At 34.5% G+C, this 16,350-nt stretch overlaps 1 protein-coding gene and 1 pseudogene across 1 annotated transcript; both read right to left on the bottom strand.

Moving 5' to 3' along the window:
* Window positions 1–555: 555 nt before the first annotated feature.
* LOC132598980 (uncharacterized) lies at window positions 556–2,073 on the bottom strand. Its single transcript, XM_060312174.1, has 2 exons — window positions 1,736–2,073; window positions 556–1,115 (listed from the first exon to the last, which is right to left on the bottom strand). The coding sequence occupies exons 1-2, from the start codon at window positions 2,038–2,040 to the stop codon at window positions 740–742; spliced, it is 681 nt and encodes a 226-aa protein (XP_060168157.1). The 5' UTR covers window positions 2,041–2,073; the 3' UTR covers window positions 556–739.
* Window positions 2,074–10,498: 8,425 nt separating this feature from the next.
* LOC132600221 (uncharacterized) lies at window positions 10,499–12,109 on the bottom strand (annotated as a pseudogene).
* Window positions 12,110–16,350: the final 4,241 nt, after the last annotated feature.

Genomic DNA, 16,350 nt, shown 5'->3' with positions numbered 1-16,350 from the left:
AGATATTTTATTAAAAAAAAAAAAAGAAAAACGGTTGGAAAAACAAAAAAACTCTGGCTCAGCCGAAAACAAAATTAGAGGACAAATTGATAATCCCCTTTTCACTTACACGTCTCCCTCGTAACAAAACCAAATTAAAGAAAAGAGAATAAAATTCATCACCTAAAAGGATAGAAGGACATAGATCAAATAATTGATGATAAAGAGAACGCATCAAATAGTTGATGGAAAAGAGGAGACAGAGAGTAAGATAGTTTAGGAGAAGACGTGGGATACGGTGTAGAAAGAACATAACTTACCAGTAGTCGTTAACTCATTATAACAGGGAGAGACAACAGATAGCAGCAAAGTTCGCAGCAAGCAGAGAAGAGACGGGAAGGAAAGTCGATGGAGAGCAGTTAAGCACATTGCGTAAACCTAAATTCTTAATAAAGTCGTCGATTGCTTAAGGGAAGTGATGTTTCGGCCTTTTTCAGCAAAACAACTTTTTTAAATTAAGCAGCTTTTAAAAAAAAAGTAAATAAGAAGGAAAATGCAAAATTCTGAGAAAAAAGATAAATAGTAAATTTGGCATAGGGGAATGCCACGTCAGCAGGCATATGTCCTGCTTTTATATAATTATATTGATTATTGTTATTACAATAATTTTATACCAAGACCATACACACAAATAGCCTTGTAATGGTACAATTGCATTAGATGATATTTCTCAATTTTAGTCTAATTAGGCAATATTACACTATGCTGGAAATTTAGCTTTGTAATCACTCCAAAGTTGATCAACCGTATTCCCCAATAAGTCAACAAAGAACTGATTACTATAGCCATTTCTCATCTTTTTGTTAAGTTCTGCCACGAACCCATTTCTCAAGCTGTTGCAGTAATCAAGAAATCGAGCAGTCACATCGTAGCCTTGGTCCCAACGGTCGCCCTGCCCTGGTTTCACCCAGTGGCTTGGTGCAAGATCAGCTTTGAGTCTCACATAATCAGCAATCCCTTCAATTAATCCTCCTGGAGCCTGACCGTTCCCGTTCCATTGCCAAACATGGGTACTCTCATGGTATAATACCCCAGTAATCTCTCTCCTGACATCACCAGAGTAACCTTGGATGTACCTGCAAAGATGAATTCAAGATTTAAATATAAGGGTAATTGGTCAAATTTGCCTACAACCATGCAAAATGAAATGGATTTACCCGACGTTAATAGTTTGAGGTCAAATATGCCCTCGCCATTACTAGTTGGACTCATTTTTTGTTCCTGAACTATGCAAATTTCTTGCTGTTAATAGCTGGGGTCAATGTGCCCCTGCAGTCACTAGTTGGGGTCAAATTTGCCCCTAAACTATGCGACATAGAATAAATTGCCCTTATTTTTAGACAGTGAAAGCTTAGCACCCAGTGATACCATGTGTCACGCAATTAAAAATTTAAGTTTTTTTAAACATTGGATAAAACTTGAATCTTTCTCATAGTTTAGGGATAAATTTGAACCTTTAACAAAGTTCAAAGGTCAAATATGACCCTTCACACTAATTTTGAGTTTTAATTTCTTTTGTTCCTTCTTTCTTCTTGCCATTGTCTCTGCCACTGCTATGTAGGCAGATATGCATATGTTAATGAGTAGTAAGTAATAAATTTATGTATAACACACACACACACACACACGTGAGAGTACATATGTTGGAAAAAAAAGGTGCATTCGCTGCTTATATATTGAGTTCATCTTTGCATACCTGGCACTAACATGAATCTCGTTGTTGCTAGCGTAAGCTACTCCGTCCATGTCATCGACAAACATGCTTACTTTTTCCACGTTTTTAAGATCAGCCGGAGAATTCTGTTGGAAGGTATTCCATATAAATGTAGCGGCAGCTGACAGTGTTTGCTGACTGTATTGGGCACCTATATCTCGGTCGAAACGGGCACCACCAGGGGTGTTTGCAGCCGTGTTGGTGACAGTGTAATCCACAGCATGGATTTTTTGGATGAATATTGCCAGGACGAATAAAGAAGAAATGAAGAAAATTTTATGAGCCATTGCTAATTTTGCTTAGTGAGTGATATGGTCTCCAAGAAGACGATCATTATATAGTATTTCCGTAAACTTAGAAGCAGAGAAGTTGGACCAAGTCAGTTGGAAAAGTAAAAGAGAAGATCAAATTCAAAGCCACCAGAGTGAAATGAAAAAATTCCAAGTACTTTTCTAGTCGGTCAACTAATTAATGCTTTTGTACCATAATGTAGCTATTCCCTGCTCTCAAATTAGTTGTCATGTTTGTTTTTCGAAAGTAAACTATATAAATATATATTCGTCATAATGACATAAAAAAAAATTACAATTTGTAGTATTTTTTGTGTAGTTTTTGAATATCTAAATTTTAATTATAAAATATTAAGTTGATTTAATCCAATTTAGCTTCAAAGATTTGTCAAGTTGAATATCAAAATGCGTTTTTAAGATTGTAATTGTCAACAAAAATCACATTTTGATATAATCTTATAGAACAACAATTACATCAATACATTCATAATCGCCAAAAAAGATAAGAGTCAACAGGTCAACTTTTACTAAGTCCACAACGATTACAAAATACGGATTAGGACTTTCCAAAAGTAAAATATTAAACAAACTTAAATAAGTAGGACATGAGTAACGGTCCTCTGAGGCTCAAGATAAGGGGAAACAGTCCATCGTGGCCTTATTAAAGAAGAATAATCAGGTTTTCCTAAGCAATAATATAATCACTTCCCCGACAAAACAGAGACTCGCAATTCTTTGAAAAGACGGTTTATCAAACTAATTAATTAAATTCAAAAGTAAGATGAATTATTGATTTGTTATAAATATCCCAAGTAGTGGATATCCATTAAGTTATAAATATCCCAAAATATCTCATGTCCTGTTGCTCCTATAAATAGAATGCACAGATGCAATGTTGAAAGAGCAGAAATAATATAATCTGATATCTCTCTACATATTCTCTCTACATATTTCTTCTGTGTATTTACTTCATAGTTTTATTTTATATTACGTTATCAGCACGAGCCTTAGCCATCTTGAGCAAATACTTTGAAAGTCTCGAAGGTGCAATTCTTGGAATTACACTGAGTACAAGTCGTTGCCTCACTGAAGATAAAGTAAAGGACTTGCAGTACTTATTTAGTCTAAACAGTTCAGGTAACATGTTCCAAGTATTTTTCTATCTTTGTTTTGATGGTTGATTGTTGTTGACTTTAACAACTACGAAAATTTTAAACTGATTTTTGGGAGAAGCTCACCATCAGCGTAGTAAGAACTAAGAAACATGGCCTTTCTTTTTTTTTTAAATATTACTATGGAATATAACACTTCGGCCTCTTTTTGACAAAATATCTTGAAACCAAAGTTGCTGAAGGCCTTATGCCAATATTCTACTGGAAGGTTAGTTCGCAAATATGAAATGATTAAATGAGTTTATATCAGTGAACACCAGAAGTGGTAATATTTTTACGGGCTTATTGTGTTTATGATTGAAGATGTGTTAGAGAAAAATTCTTCACATTATACGTATGCCTCGATTTGCTCCTGAAGTAGCAATATCTTAAAAGAGGCTATAAGCTATCACGATTTGATATGCTTAAGGCACGTTCAAATAATTATGTTTTATTCCTGAAGAATGAAAACTTTTGATAAATGTTGCAAATATAGATCCATTCCCTGAAGTGAATGTGATAATATATAGTAAAACCTATAAATATAAACGTGCATTTGATTGTGAAAATATTATGATCCATCTCCAGAAGAGGTAGAATAATTGAGAAGAAATATTCTGAATATTATATGTTTTTCTCCCGAAGTACTAAACTCATAATTTTGCTCCACGAGTAGCAAACTTTGAATTCTACTCCAGAAGTAGTAAGCTTATGTATTTACTCCTGAAGTAGTAAGGTTTTTAATTCTACTCCTGAAATAGTACAACTCTGGAATCTACTCCCGAAGTAGTAGAATTCAGAAATTTACTCCTGAATTAGTCAACCTTTAAACTTTACTCCCGAAGTGGTAAAACTTGAAACTTTACTCCCGAAGCAGTAAAACTCTGAAACTTTACTCCTGAAGCAGAAAGAATTACCAAAATATCTGAGAAATACTTTGAAGCAATATTTTCTTGTGTTTGAGCAAAATAACGAGCTATTGATGAGCGTCGTATTTCAAGCACATTTAAATAATCAGGTTTCATTCCCCGAAGTGAATGAACAAATACCACAACTTATCTCCTGGAGGGATAAAATACAAGGAATGTAGATGTTATATTCTGGTGGCATGAAAGTCAGACATTGCTATATGTACCTGTCGTACGTCGAAACATATTTCTAAGGCAAAAGGAAGAAGAGTAGAATGCTTTCTCCTATAACCACATTAATACATTATGGTTAGTTGTTATTGATTTCCTTGAAGGAAATAACAATTAATGTATTTCTTTATGAAGGATTTGATTATTATGTGTTTGAGCTTAGATACAAAATTCTCAGTTAATGATGAATCTCCCTGAAGGAGATGTTTGAAATATTGAAGTTTAGAATTCAATGTTTATTTCGTGACACCAGTAGTGTCAAAATTTGCTTTAATGGTACCAGAAGTATTTAAGAAATATTTGGTAATAGAAATTAATGATCAAAGGCTCCAGAAGAGCTAATTATTTATTTACAAGTATCATGACACTAGCAGTGTCCAAATAATATATGATTATGGTGAACAAATTGATGTCTCTCGAAGAGCTTATATATGATAGTACCATTCATCTCAGATCATAATTATTTCGATCGGAAAATAAATTATAGTAAACCTGAAGTTTACTAGCGAGAAAAATGGTCATCATATTGAGACTACAGATGATTGGAAGATTGAATATCTCCAACTTATTACGGGTAGGGTCACGTGTGTAAAGCGTTACCCGAGCATGATGAGATCGCATGTCACAATAAACCAGAAGTTTTGACATAAAATTTTATGCAATAGTAAACCAGAAGTTTATTAAAAGAAATAGCACTCGTCATAGTAAACTTGAAGTTTACGGGTACAAATAATTTTATCAGTTGACAAGACCATTTTGATCGTCCTGATTTAAATCTGATGTGCTAATTGAGTATTAAAAAACATATTGAAGAACTAGAAGATTCTTCAAGAATTTGTTTGTGTTGCTTGTTCTCATAATAAGTTGATTACACCAGCTAATGTTTGGACTGAATCCCCAAAATTCTGAAAAATATAAAAGGTGAATGTGGGCCCCTTCACCTGCAATGTGATGTCTTAAATAGATGCATCTATTTAAGACAGTCACATGTATGTTTATTGTCAACTGGCAGTTTGACATTTACAAAGTTGCTTGCTCAAAATAATTGAGTTGGAAGCACAATTTTCAGAATATGTAATCAAGACAATCATCTTGATAATGCTGATTTATATCTAAGTTGGTTTGGCATTGGATGCCTCCATAATACAGCTAAATCATTGCTTATGAGAACAGAGTTTCAGATGTTGGTCTGAGATATGATATATTGCATACAACAGCACTTGTATGCTTCAGATCAATAAATTTTGATAAATTCTCCCCTCATATTTGGTTCAGGGTCAGGAACTAGATATTTTCATCTTTTAGCATTTGATGTGCGGTATATGATTAATGGATATACCATGATGCACACAGATGAATTTTCCCAAAGAAAATGGGGACATATGTCACTAAAATAAGGGGGAGAGAATAAGCAGCTAAGAAATATGTTGTAAATTATCATCAGTATGATCCTCAGATAATTCAAGTCAAATGTTGGAAGCATTTGCTGACCCAACTATTTCATATTTCATCTGCAAAATGCTCTTAATGTCCCTGAAGGACAAAGTCTACAGCGTGCATGGAGCATGGTAGACCAATCGGTTCCAAATTTAATAATCCTTGAAAAAGGGAGGAGCAAATGATCATAATAAGGAGGCAATGTGCTCATGAAGAGCTACGACATAACACTTCATAAACCTTATAGGAGGTTCAGGTACCTGAAAATAATGAAGTGATGAGATCTCAGTAAGTTATGTCGAATTGCGAACCGATACAACATGATATCTTGTCGACAATATACAATATATCGCGCAATATTGTATAAGGTTGTGAGGATTTGATTTCTACGTCTCTTAAAGCATGTTGACGTAGAATAAATACCAAGTAGAATGATCCATCTTGGTAAACGTAATGTTTATTGGGCCAGCAGTCCAAACAACAGAAGATGTCACATTAATTATACTGATGGATGTTGTCGCGGCCTATGTGGCTTACTTGATGAAATTTATATGAAACTCCTGAAGGATATAAAATGCCTGAAGCATTTGGTTTAAAGTCTCGGGAAATGTATTCAATCAGATTACAAAGATCATTATATGGTTTAAAACAATCAGGGCGTATGTGGTATAATCGCCTAAGTGAGTACTTGATAAATGAAGGATATATAAATGATGCCATTTGTCCATGTGTTTTTATTAAGAAAACAAAATCAGGGTTCATTATACTTGTTGTTTATGTTGATGACATAAACCTCATTGGAACTCCAGAAGAGCTCCAAAAGGCGATTGAATATTTGAAGAAAGAATTTGAGATGAAAGATCTCGGAAAGACAAAACTCTGTCTTGGTCTGCAAATTGAAAATTTCGCAAAAGGGATCTTTATACATCAATCTGCCTATACTGTGAAAGTTTTAAATCGGTTTTACATGGACAATGCGCATCCTTTAAGTACTCCTATGGTTGTTCGCTCACTTGAAGTGAGCAAAGACCCGTTCCGACCTCAGGAAGAAAACGAAGAGCTACTTGGTCCTGAAGTACCATATCTTAGTGCAATAGGTGCACTTATGTATCTTGATAATGCTACAAGACCTGACATAGCATTTTTTGTTAATTTGCTAGCAATATATAGCTCTTCTCCTACACGGAGGCATTGGAACGGGATTAAGCATATATTGCGATATCTGAAGGGAACTAGCGATATGGGTCTGTTTTATACTAACAAAGGTAGTACAGATCTTGTTGGTTATGCAGATGCAGGTTATTTATTTGATCCACATAAAGCTCGATCTCAAACGGGCTATCTGTTTACATGCGGAGGTACTGCTATATCATGGCGATCGACCAAGCAGTCCATTGTTGCTACTTCTTCAAATCATGCTGAGATAATCGCTATTCATGAAGCAAGTAGAGAATGTGTGTGGTTGAGATCAGTGATACATTTCATCAGAGAAAGATGTGCCTTGAAGTGTGATACAAAAATGCCCACAGTATTATATGAAGATAATGCTGCATGCATAGCTCAATTAAAAGGAGGTTTCATAAAAGGAGATAGAACAAAGCACATTTCACCAAAGTTATTTTTCACACATGATCTCCAGAAGAATGGTGATATTGATGTGCAACAAATCCGTTCAAGTGACAATCCTGCAGATTTGTTCACTAAATCTTTGCCAACTTCAACTCTTGAGAAGATGATATTCAAGATTGGAATGCGAAGACTCCGACATCTGAATCTTGGTCTTCGTCAGGGGGAGTGAAATACGTGTTGTACTCTTTTTTCCTTAACCAAGTTTTGTCCCATTGGGTTTTCTTGGTAAGGTTTTTAATGAGGCAGCTCTCAAAGCGTATTTCTAGATATGTGCACTCTTTTTCCTTCATTAGGAATTTTTCCCACAGGTTTTTTTTTTTTTTAATAAGGTTTAACGAGGTACATCATCTATTAATGGACATCCAAGGGGGAGTGTTATAAATATCCCAAGTAGTGGATATCCATTAAGTTATAAATATCCCAAAATATCCCATGTCCTGTTGCTCCTATAAATAGGATGCACAGATGCAATGTTGAAAGAGCAGAAATAATATAATCTGATATCTCTCTACATATTCTCTCTACATATTTCTTCTGTGTATTTACTTCATAGTTTTATTTTATATTATGATTTACTTTCATTACCTAATTATGTCTTCTTATAGTAGCAAGTTACAACCAATGCGCTTTAGCCGGCCGAAAAATTATTTAATTCTTATTTGTGTTAAGCAAAATGCATTCTGGGCTGCATTTTAAACCCAAAGATCGATTCAATCTGGATTAAAGACTCAACACTAAGCTAATTAGTTTCGTAGAGGTGAGAAAATACTTGGTACAGGTACTTTCACAACTCATTTTCAAATATCAATTTGAGATCGACACATCGCTTTCTAGATTGAACCAATAATAATTGCCAACTAATGTAAACTTATCACAAACACAAATTCACGAGAATTCAATAGTTTTTTTTTATCAAACTTATATTTTTATTAAAAAAATCATTGAATAACTAACTTTTTCATCAAGAGACCAATTATTATTGTATGCCATATGAATTTGATGTAACTATAAGAACTCACAAATTCTAAATTCTGGATATGGTACGGGATAAATAGTTAATGCTTCCAGGTCATGAATTATGTACACGTAATTCTTATACCTGTGTTATTAGGACAACAACATACCCAGTAAAATCTCACTAAGTGGGGTTTGGGGAAACTGTGTTATTAGGACAAAGAGTCAAAAGTCAGCGTGAGCATTAAAGAATAAAGCGGCTAACATCTTTACGTTGGTGTGGGAACTTCAGAAAGCACGCCAAAATCGAACTTAAGAGACTAGGAGAGCAGTGTTGTCTGTCGACATGCTTCCTTGTTCACAAAGGGTTATTTTTGGTATTCTGTAATTTAACGCTTTAAGAATATTGTACCATCTTGCTGCATGAATGTCATTTTCCCACAGCTAACTAAGAAAACGGGAATTTGGCACAGTGTATCAATAGAGAAATACAATTGGCATAGAATAATCATGTTTCAAAATATTGGTATGGAATGGCCTATTCACACATTTTAGGCTATTTTTCTTTGTACCCCACAACCCATAAATCATGCCATTAATATAGCTTCACATACAGTTTAAATTTCATTCTCTCCAACCAAATTTCCCCTCTTTTATTTCATCTCCTAAAATATTTCAATTAACAATTTTTTTTTTTATCTGTATCTGAAACTCTTTGCCTTGTAAACTTATATCACCTCCGTATAAAAAAATAAAAAAATAAACTCTGTATACATCTAGTGTATTCATATAATGTATACATCTTCTATAACAGCTATTGATCATTTGTATACATCGATTGTATTCATATAATGTATACGAATAATTGTATACATTTACTATAGTAACATACTGTGTCAATGTGGCTATACACATGTTGATTTGTATACATAGACTGGTATCCAAATATTCCATAAGTTTCAAATTCTATGTATGCAATACATAAATATTAATTTATTTATTTTTAGATACATGGTGTTTGTTTAAAATTAATAATGTGTGTTTGATGTATATCAAATATGAATTTTGATTTGGTATACACATAATGTGTATAAAAACTGTTTGTTGATCATTTGTATACACCTATTGTATTTATATAATGTATATATCAAGTTAAAGAAGGGATAAAAAAAAAAAATCATCCCTATTATATAGCTGTCTCCTTGCTTAGTTATGTTAAATATAGGGATAAGAAAATAGTCATCCCTATTATTTAGCTGCCGCTTGCTTAGTTGGTTAAGTTGAGCTCATTTTTTTAGGCCTATAATTTGCTAAAACTTTTTAGGTTAAACGATGTCAAGAATATGTAAGATTCGTACCAAGAATTAAAACCGCTACAATTTAGTTTAATTACTTCTTACTAGCCAAAAAGTTTAAAATACCAGTAGCCCCACTTGTTTTCCCATTTCAAACCAGCTAAAAGTCTTGAGTTTTCCTGCACCCCAGGGGCCCACAGATTCATACGTAGTGCGGATTCAAGATCTTCACTCGGGGGCTTGGGAAAAATAACAAAAGCTAAACATAAAAAATAATGTTGTCATTGGAATCAAACCTGGGACGCTAGAGAAAAATTTGAACGCCCTGGACCACTTGAACTAATCTTTTGCATTTGTTTAGGATATTCAAAAGTTAATATATGTACATAAACACATAAAATTTATCATATATATACAATGTAATTTTTTGCCGAGGGTGTTTGGGTGAATACCCTTCCCACCCTCTAAATCCTCCCCTGCATACGTACCATCAAAAATTAATGGTACTTAGTAGATACTGTCAGAGCCATAAATTTTACTAAGGATGTCAAAATATATATAAAAAATAAAAAAATACACGTAGAAAATTAAGGGAATCTATATACATAAAACTAAAAAATTTATGTACCCAACTAAACATTGTATTTTTCCGGCAAAAGAGTGTCATTTGACACCCCTCGTTATAAGGTGGCTCAGCCACTGAGTTTATCTGTTGAATAGTTAGAGAGGGTGCGACAAGTCTCCTCTAAATATAGCAATTTATGGGTTGTATATTACATAATAATTGTGAATAAAACTTCTAGAATATTAGAGAAAATAGCAATCAAATTTGAGAAGCAAGACAAAGTATCAATACAATGTATAATTGAAAATGTAATTGTTAGTAAATATAGACCATAGACGGTCAAATTTAATTAAGGTAAAAAGCACAAACATACATAATACGAAAGGCAACGATGATAACATAATCTTCACGACATGTTATTAATCCAATACATCACCTTATTACATAAGTACATAACCATAAGCATTTATTCTGTTTCTTCTCATACATCATCCCATATTACTCATGTAAGCATAGAAGCATTAAGCAGTTTTATACTTAGCCTTGTAATCAGCAAAAAGCTGGTCCGGTGTCTTGCCAAGCAATTGAACAAAGAAATTGTTACTATAGCCAGTTCTCATCTTCTTATTCATCTCTGCCACAAATCCATTTCTCAAACCATTACAGTAATCCAAAAAACGAGATGTGACAGAATAACCTTCATCCCATAACCAGCCTTTAGTCTCACGTAATCCGCAATCCCTTCTATTAATCCACCTGGAACAGTGACAAATTTCGATTTTAGAATTAGTGAAATCTGTTATTTTTATGAGTCGAATTAATAAATGGGTTAGAGTCACGACCCGTGATACTCATAATTGTTTTTCACAACCCAACCCGTACTACTTTATTTATTTTTTAAAGAAAATTATTTAATTACCAAACTAAATTAATAAAAACTTTCCCTTTTACTTATTCTGTCTATATCAAATAAATCGACAAAAAACTCTATTTTTCTATATTTTAAGATGTTTTTAATGGGTCAATTTGAGGGATAAAATTCACAAATATCCATTTTTTATAGTCCATGCAGTTGAAAGCAGGCATTGTGACGGAGTATAAAATTTCATAGGTAAAAATGAAAAATATTATGACGGAGTTTTACCTGTGGAATTTGAAACTTCATGATAATTGTTATTTTACAGTTATATGCCTGGAAAAATGGTTGGCATGCATTATTACAACCAATTTTGGGTTATGTATGTAGTCCAAACTAGCGGCCAAGGGGCCAAATGATTGGCTAACTTGGGCCATACCTAAACGGCTAAACAACTCGTTAAATATGTCGGCCCAAATCCCAACCCCCTTGAATCTTAACGGGTTGGGCGGACGCTAAACTTGACACGTCTCCCCACACATAGTCCTAGCTAGACGCAGTGCGTTCTGTGAACCCACTGCATCTAGTTTAAATCCGCCACTGACCTGGAGTCGACGAATTGCCAGCCCACTGCCAAACATGAGTTGCCTCATGGAATATGATTCCAGTGAGCTCGGTTTTTATGTTTCCGGAATAAGATTGTATGTAACTTGTGCCTAAATGAATTTCATGGCCAACAGTATAGGCAACATATCCCATAGTGGTATTCTCAATAAAAGCATTGAGAGCTGTGTATAGTTTTTTGTCAGCATCAGCAGTTTGTTGAAAAATAGCCCAAATGAAATTAGTGGAATTTGCCAGCGTCTACTTGGTGTAATTTAAGCCAACTTGATTAGTGAATCGTATGCCTCCAGCTGAGTTTGGATCCCTATTCGTCGCATTGTACGTTACAGTAAGTGCATGGCCTCCTTTTTGAAATGCTAGGAGAAACAAGCAAAAGATTATTGTGAACAAAAACTTAGCCATTGATATGTCGATGTTGTTGCCTTGGTGTATGTTTGATTCTGATTGGACTATGTATTTATAGTACTACTAAATAAAGACTGTCGGCAAAGTTAAGTTGATGTTGGGACCAAATCATACTATTTGGTTAGGAGAAGACAGGTGGAGCACATTAGGGGAAGCGTGAAGAGTTTGATGGTCCAATGTGCTAGCTAGTTGAGTTTGGTCGATTTTGAAAAAATATTTCTCATGCATATGGATGGCTAATAATGTTACGGAATGTACGTAGACAAATATTTATAGGCGGAATAGCTTGTGAGGCTCCTGTATTAATTCAGTTTTGTTATGCCTGTATTCGTATTTACTAGTTTGTCAACTAAACTTTTTTATTCTTAAAAATTGAGCATTTTAAACCCATCTGATCGTTGACCAAGCATACGTGGCATTAATCGTGCTGAGCGGGACAAAATGCGTGACGTACACGCATATTAACTGCTTAAATGTGATAATTTTGACTAAAAATTAAATATTTCAAAAACAAAAAAATCCCAACCCTATCCCACGTTCTTCTTCTTCGTCACCCCTCACCTATTTTCGCGACAACCTCCATCTATTTCCCCCTTTAAATGAAGAAATGTATGTTTCAAGGAGTGTTCTTGAAATGGTATTTTCAGATCTGCAGCTGCACCTATCTCTCTATCCTAGTTTTCGTATCTATTTTTCCCTTTGCCATTTTTTCCTCTTCAAGCTGCATTTCCATCTGGATCTTCTTCATACTTGCACTAGATTGAATTACATTTATATGGTTTTCCCAAGATTGTATTTAAGGATAAAGAAAAAAAAAAAACAAGAAACATTGTCGGTTATGTCTTACGTTAAAAAGGCTACTCTGATTTCCACCAAAGCACTGACATGGTATTTTCATTTTTGTAAAGATCTGATTTTGATTAATTTTCTTTGTTAAATATTGGATTTTTGGAATTCAAATGCAGACATCTATGCAATATAGGCCACAATAAAGGACTTTAGAAATGGTGATGGAGGAGGGAGTGGTGGTGCCGTGGTGGTTGGGGGAAGAGGGAGAAATGGGAGGGTGGAGAGAGAAGAGAAAGGTTTGAGTTTTTTTTTTTTTTATATAAAAGTTGTAATTTTTATAAAATAACTGATGATATGGCATCAATCTATTTAGGTGGATCTAACGTATCCTAGAGGGGTTTAAAATAAACAAAACTGTACAAATAAAGATAATAATGATTTTTTTAATATTATTTATAAATTTACTTGTACATCTACAAAAAGCTTTCATTCTTGAAATGAAGGGAAATTTGCACGATTGTCCTACGAACCTACTCTTGCGGGCCAATTTGCACGATTGTCCTTCGTGTTCTTGTAGGCCAATTTGCACGATTGTCCTTCGTTCGGGTGGTCCTTAATTTTTGCCCCTCAAATTGGTGGTCTTTAATTGTTGTCTTTCGCCTAAAATTTTATGGGTTAGGTTTCGAACCATTGCTCAGTTAATTTTTAAAAAAAAAATTGGCAAGGCAGAGCTTGGTAGCAAAGTATGCTTATTCGGGCAAAAGTCTGTCTTATAAGGCAGAGTTTAACCTTAATGCAAAATTCTGCCTGAAACGGCAGAGATTAACCTTAATGCAAAATTCTCCGGCAGACTTCGCCTTAAGGCATTTTTTTTTTCTTACTTTGCAAGGCAAACCTCTACCGTATAAGGCAGACTTTTGACCGAATAGGCATACTTTGCTACTAAACTCTGCATTGCGAACTTTTTTTTACTGAGCCGGGGTTCGAACCCAGTACCTCGAGGTATTATAGGCGAAGGACAAAAATTAAATACCAGCAATTTGGGCGTGGTCTTTTTTTGCATTGATTGTCCTTCAAAGGCGCTGGTCTTTAATTTTTGTCCTTCGCTTAAAAAAGTAGCCGAAAATACCCCGAGATTCTAGGTTCGAACCCCCGCTCAATAAAAAAAAAATCACAAGGCAAGGCTTCGCGAAAAGTCTGGCTTAAGGCAAAAAAATTTACTCTGGTGGAATTCTACAAAAGTTAGATCTCCCGAATATGCCTAATTTTGCAACGAAACTCTGCCTTACGATTTATTTATTTTGGATTGAGCCGGGATTCGAATCCAAAACCTCAAGGTATTTTAGGCAAAGTCCAAAAATTAAATATCAGCAATTTGAGGGACAAATATTAAAGACCACCCCCGAATAAGAACAATCGTGCAAATTGCCCTATATCTGATTGTTGAGGCCCAAAATAGAATTGATCCAAAAGAGGATAATATTGATCCATATCCCAAATAACCATTTTGTGCTTCATTTCTTTATATCATCATTGGTCTTCTTTGTTGAGCTAGTGGTTCTACTGGTTTCACCGGAAACAGAAGGTTTGAATTTGGTTATTCATATTTTGATAGAGGTGCCTTGTTGTAACATTAAAACTAATAGTACCTTTACCATTTCAAAGTAGGAGTACTAAATTTCCTCAAAAGAACATTTTTGAACTAAAAAACAAAACTATATTTATACACGAGTATAATGCACCTGTGGGCTTGGAATAATGAGGCAGGAATTATATTAGCAGTATTCTCTCTGTGTATAGGCCCAGAAATTACAACTATTATCAATACTTATCTTATAGGAACAAATCATTATATACAATAATCCAGCAAAATCCACTAACGTTGGAATTCAACTCTACTATGAGAGGGAGAAAGGTCAAAATGAAAACTGTCTTATCTTTAGGCTCCAAACTTTAGTGTTGGTCTATTCTTCGGTGATTTGGTTGGTCCCTCAAAACTAATTTACTTCTTTTCAGTAATGTTTGGTCCATAACATAAAGTAGTAGGGCTAAATTTAACAAGTGGAATTATTGGTCCAACATTCAATCAAGACTTCAAGTTGGTAAAAAAAAAAATCTTTCAGCTCGTCGAAAGGACAAATTTACAACGACATACCAAGTAAGATACCCAGTGAAATCCTGGGGTCGAAAGGCCAAATTTACACTTTTTAATTATTTTTCATTTAGATTAGTAATGGCATAATAAATAACAGGCCCTGAAACTTGACCTCAGCCGGCAAGTATGCCTTTCAACTTTTGGTGTGCACAAGTAGCCACCTCAACTTGTCTAAAGTTGAACACGTGAACATAAATGCTGACGTGACAATGATGTGGCTGCCTACTTGTGCACCCCAAAAGTTGGAGGGCATACTTGCCAGCAGAGTCAAGTTTAAGGGTCTGCCATTAGTAATCGTTCACTTTTTTGGACTCTGTTGCATGGACCAACCTATGCTAAGTCTGACCCGTGAAGAACTTAATATCATTCGGCCCAAATCCAAGTAAGATATAACTGAGGTACAAACCCATGTAATATGTATTTGAGGCCCAAACCCTAAGCCAGCCAGCCTTCCACGTATCACACTGTACTCGAGGCAACAATTTGAAAGATGCGCATTTGAGTTGGTAAACTTACAAATGACAAATCAATAGTTTACCAACATATGAATTCGTTTAGTATAATGACGTAATTTATGATAATAACAAGACATCATCTTTATGGTTTACATATGTAGTTACATATTTAAAAAATCATAGTTGGGAAAATATAAATTTTCAGATATAAGAACTTTAGTATCAACAAGGCTCGTTAATCAAATGTATCCTACTATTGGAAAAAAATAAAAATAAAAACATTAGAGTACCTATGATTTACATTGAACCCACCAATTGTATAAATTTAAAAGAAACAGAATGAGACAAAAAATAATTAATCAACCAGGAAAGGCCAAACTAATTTAATCAAAGAAATGAATATGTGCCTCTATCTCTTGGGATTTTAGGCAACTCCATAAAGCTTGCAGCAGCAGATCATGTTTTGTAATCCAAAGTTTTGGATATGTGATTTTTGGAATGATGGAACTATGAATACAGAAATGAAACATGAAACTAGCTAGTGACCTCGTCCACGATGACTTGGCCCAGAATATGCTCTCTGTTTAACTAAATTCTCTACCACTGAAGAGATCAATGAATGCTCTTCCTTAAGGTCTCTTGACCCCTCCACCTGCATGGAACTTGAAAGCCACACAAAAATGAGAGATATTGCAATGGCATTTAGAGCCACCAGAAAAGACTTGAAACTCTTCATTTTACAGCGTTGTTATTTCTTGAGAGGGAGCTAGATGAGCACTTGTAAGACAACGATCTGAAATTTCTTAGTAAAATAAAACGGAAGCACCTAATTTTATTTTTATGGTTGGTTTGC

Source organism: Lycium barbarum, chromosome 6, assembly GCF_019175385.1.
Source record: "Lycium barbarum isolate Lr01 chromosome 6, ASM1917538v2, whole genome shotgun sequence".
NCBI lineage: Eukaryota > Viridiplantae > Streptophyta > Magnoliopsida > Solanales > Solanaceae > Lycium > Lycium barbarum.
Note: the sequence above shows the minus strand (reverse complement) of the source record. Positions and strands in the feature narration are given on the sequence as shown.

Bases quoted from the DNA above. Each gene is read 5' to 3' on its own strand.
- LOC132598980 (XM_060312174.1), bottom strand. From the start codon at position 2,040: ATGGCTCATAAAATTTTCTTCATTTCTTCTTTATTCGTCCTGGCAATA. The intron at 1,116-1,735 runs GTATGCAAAGAT...TCATCTTTGCAG, and splicing joins GAGATTCATGTTAGTGCCAG to GTACATCCAAGGTTACTCTG.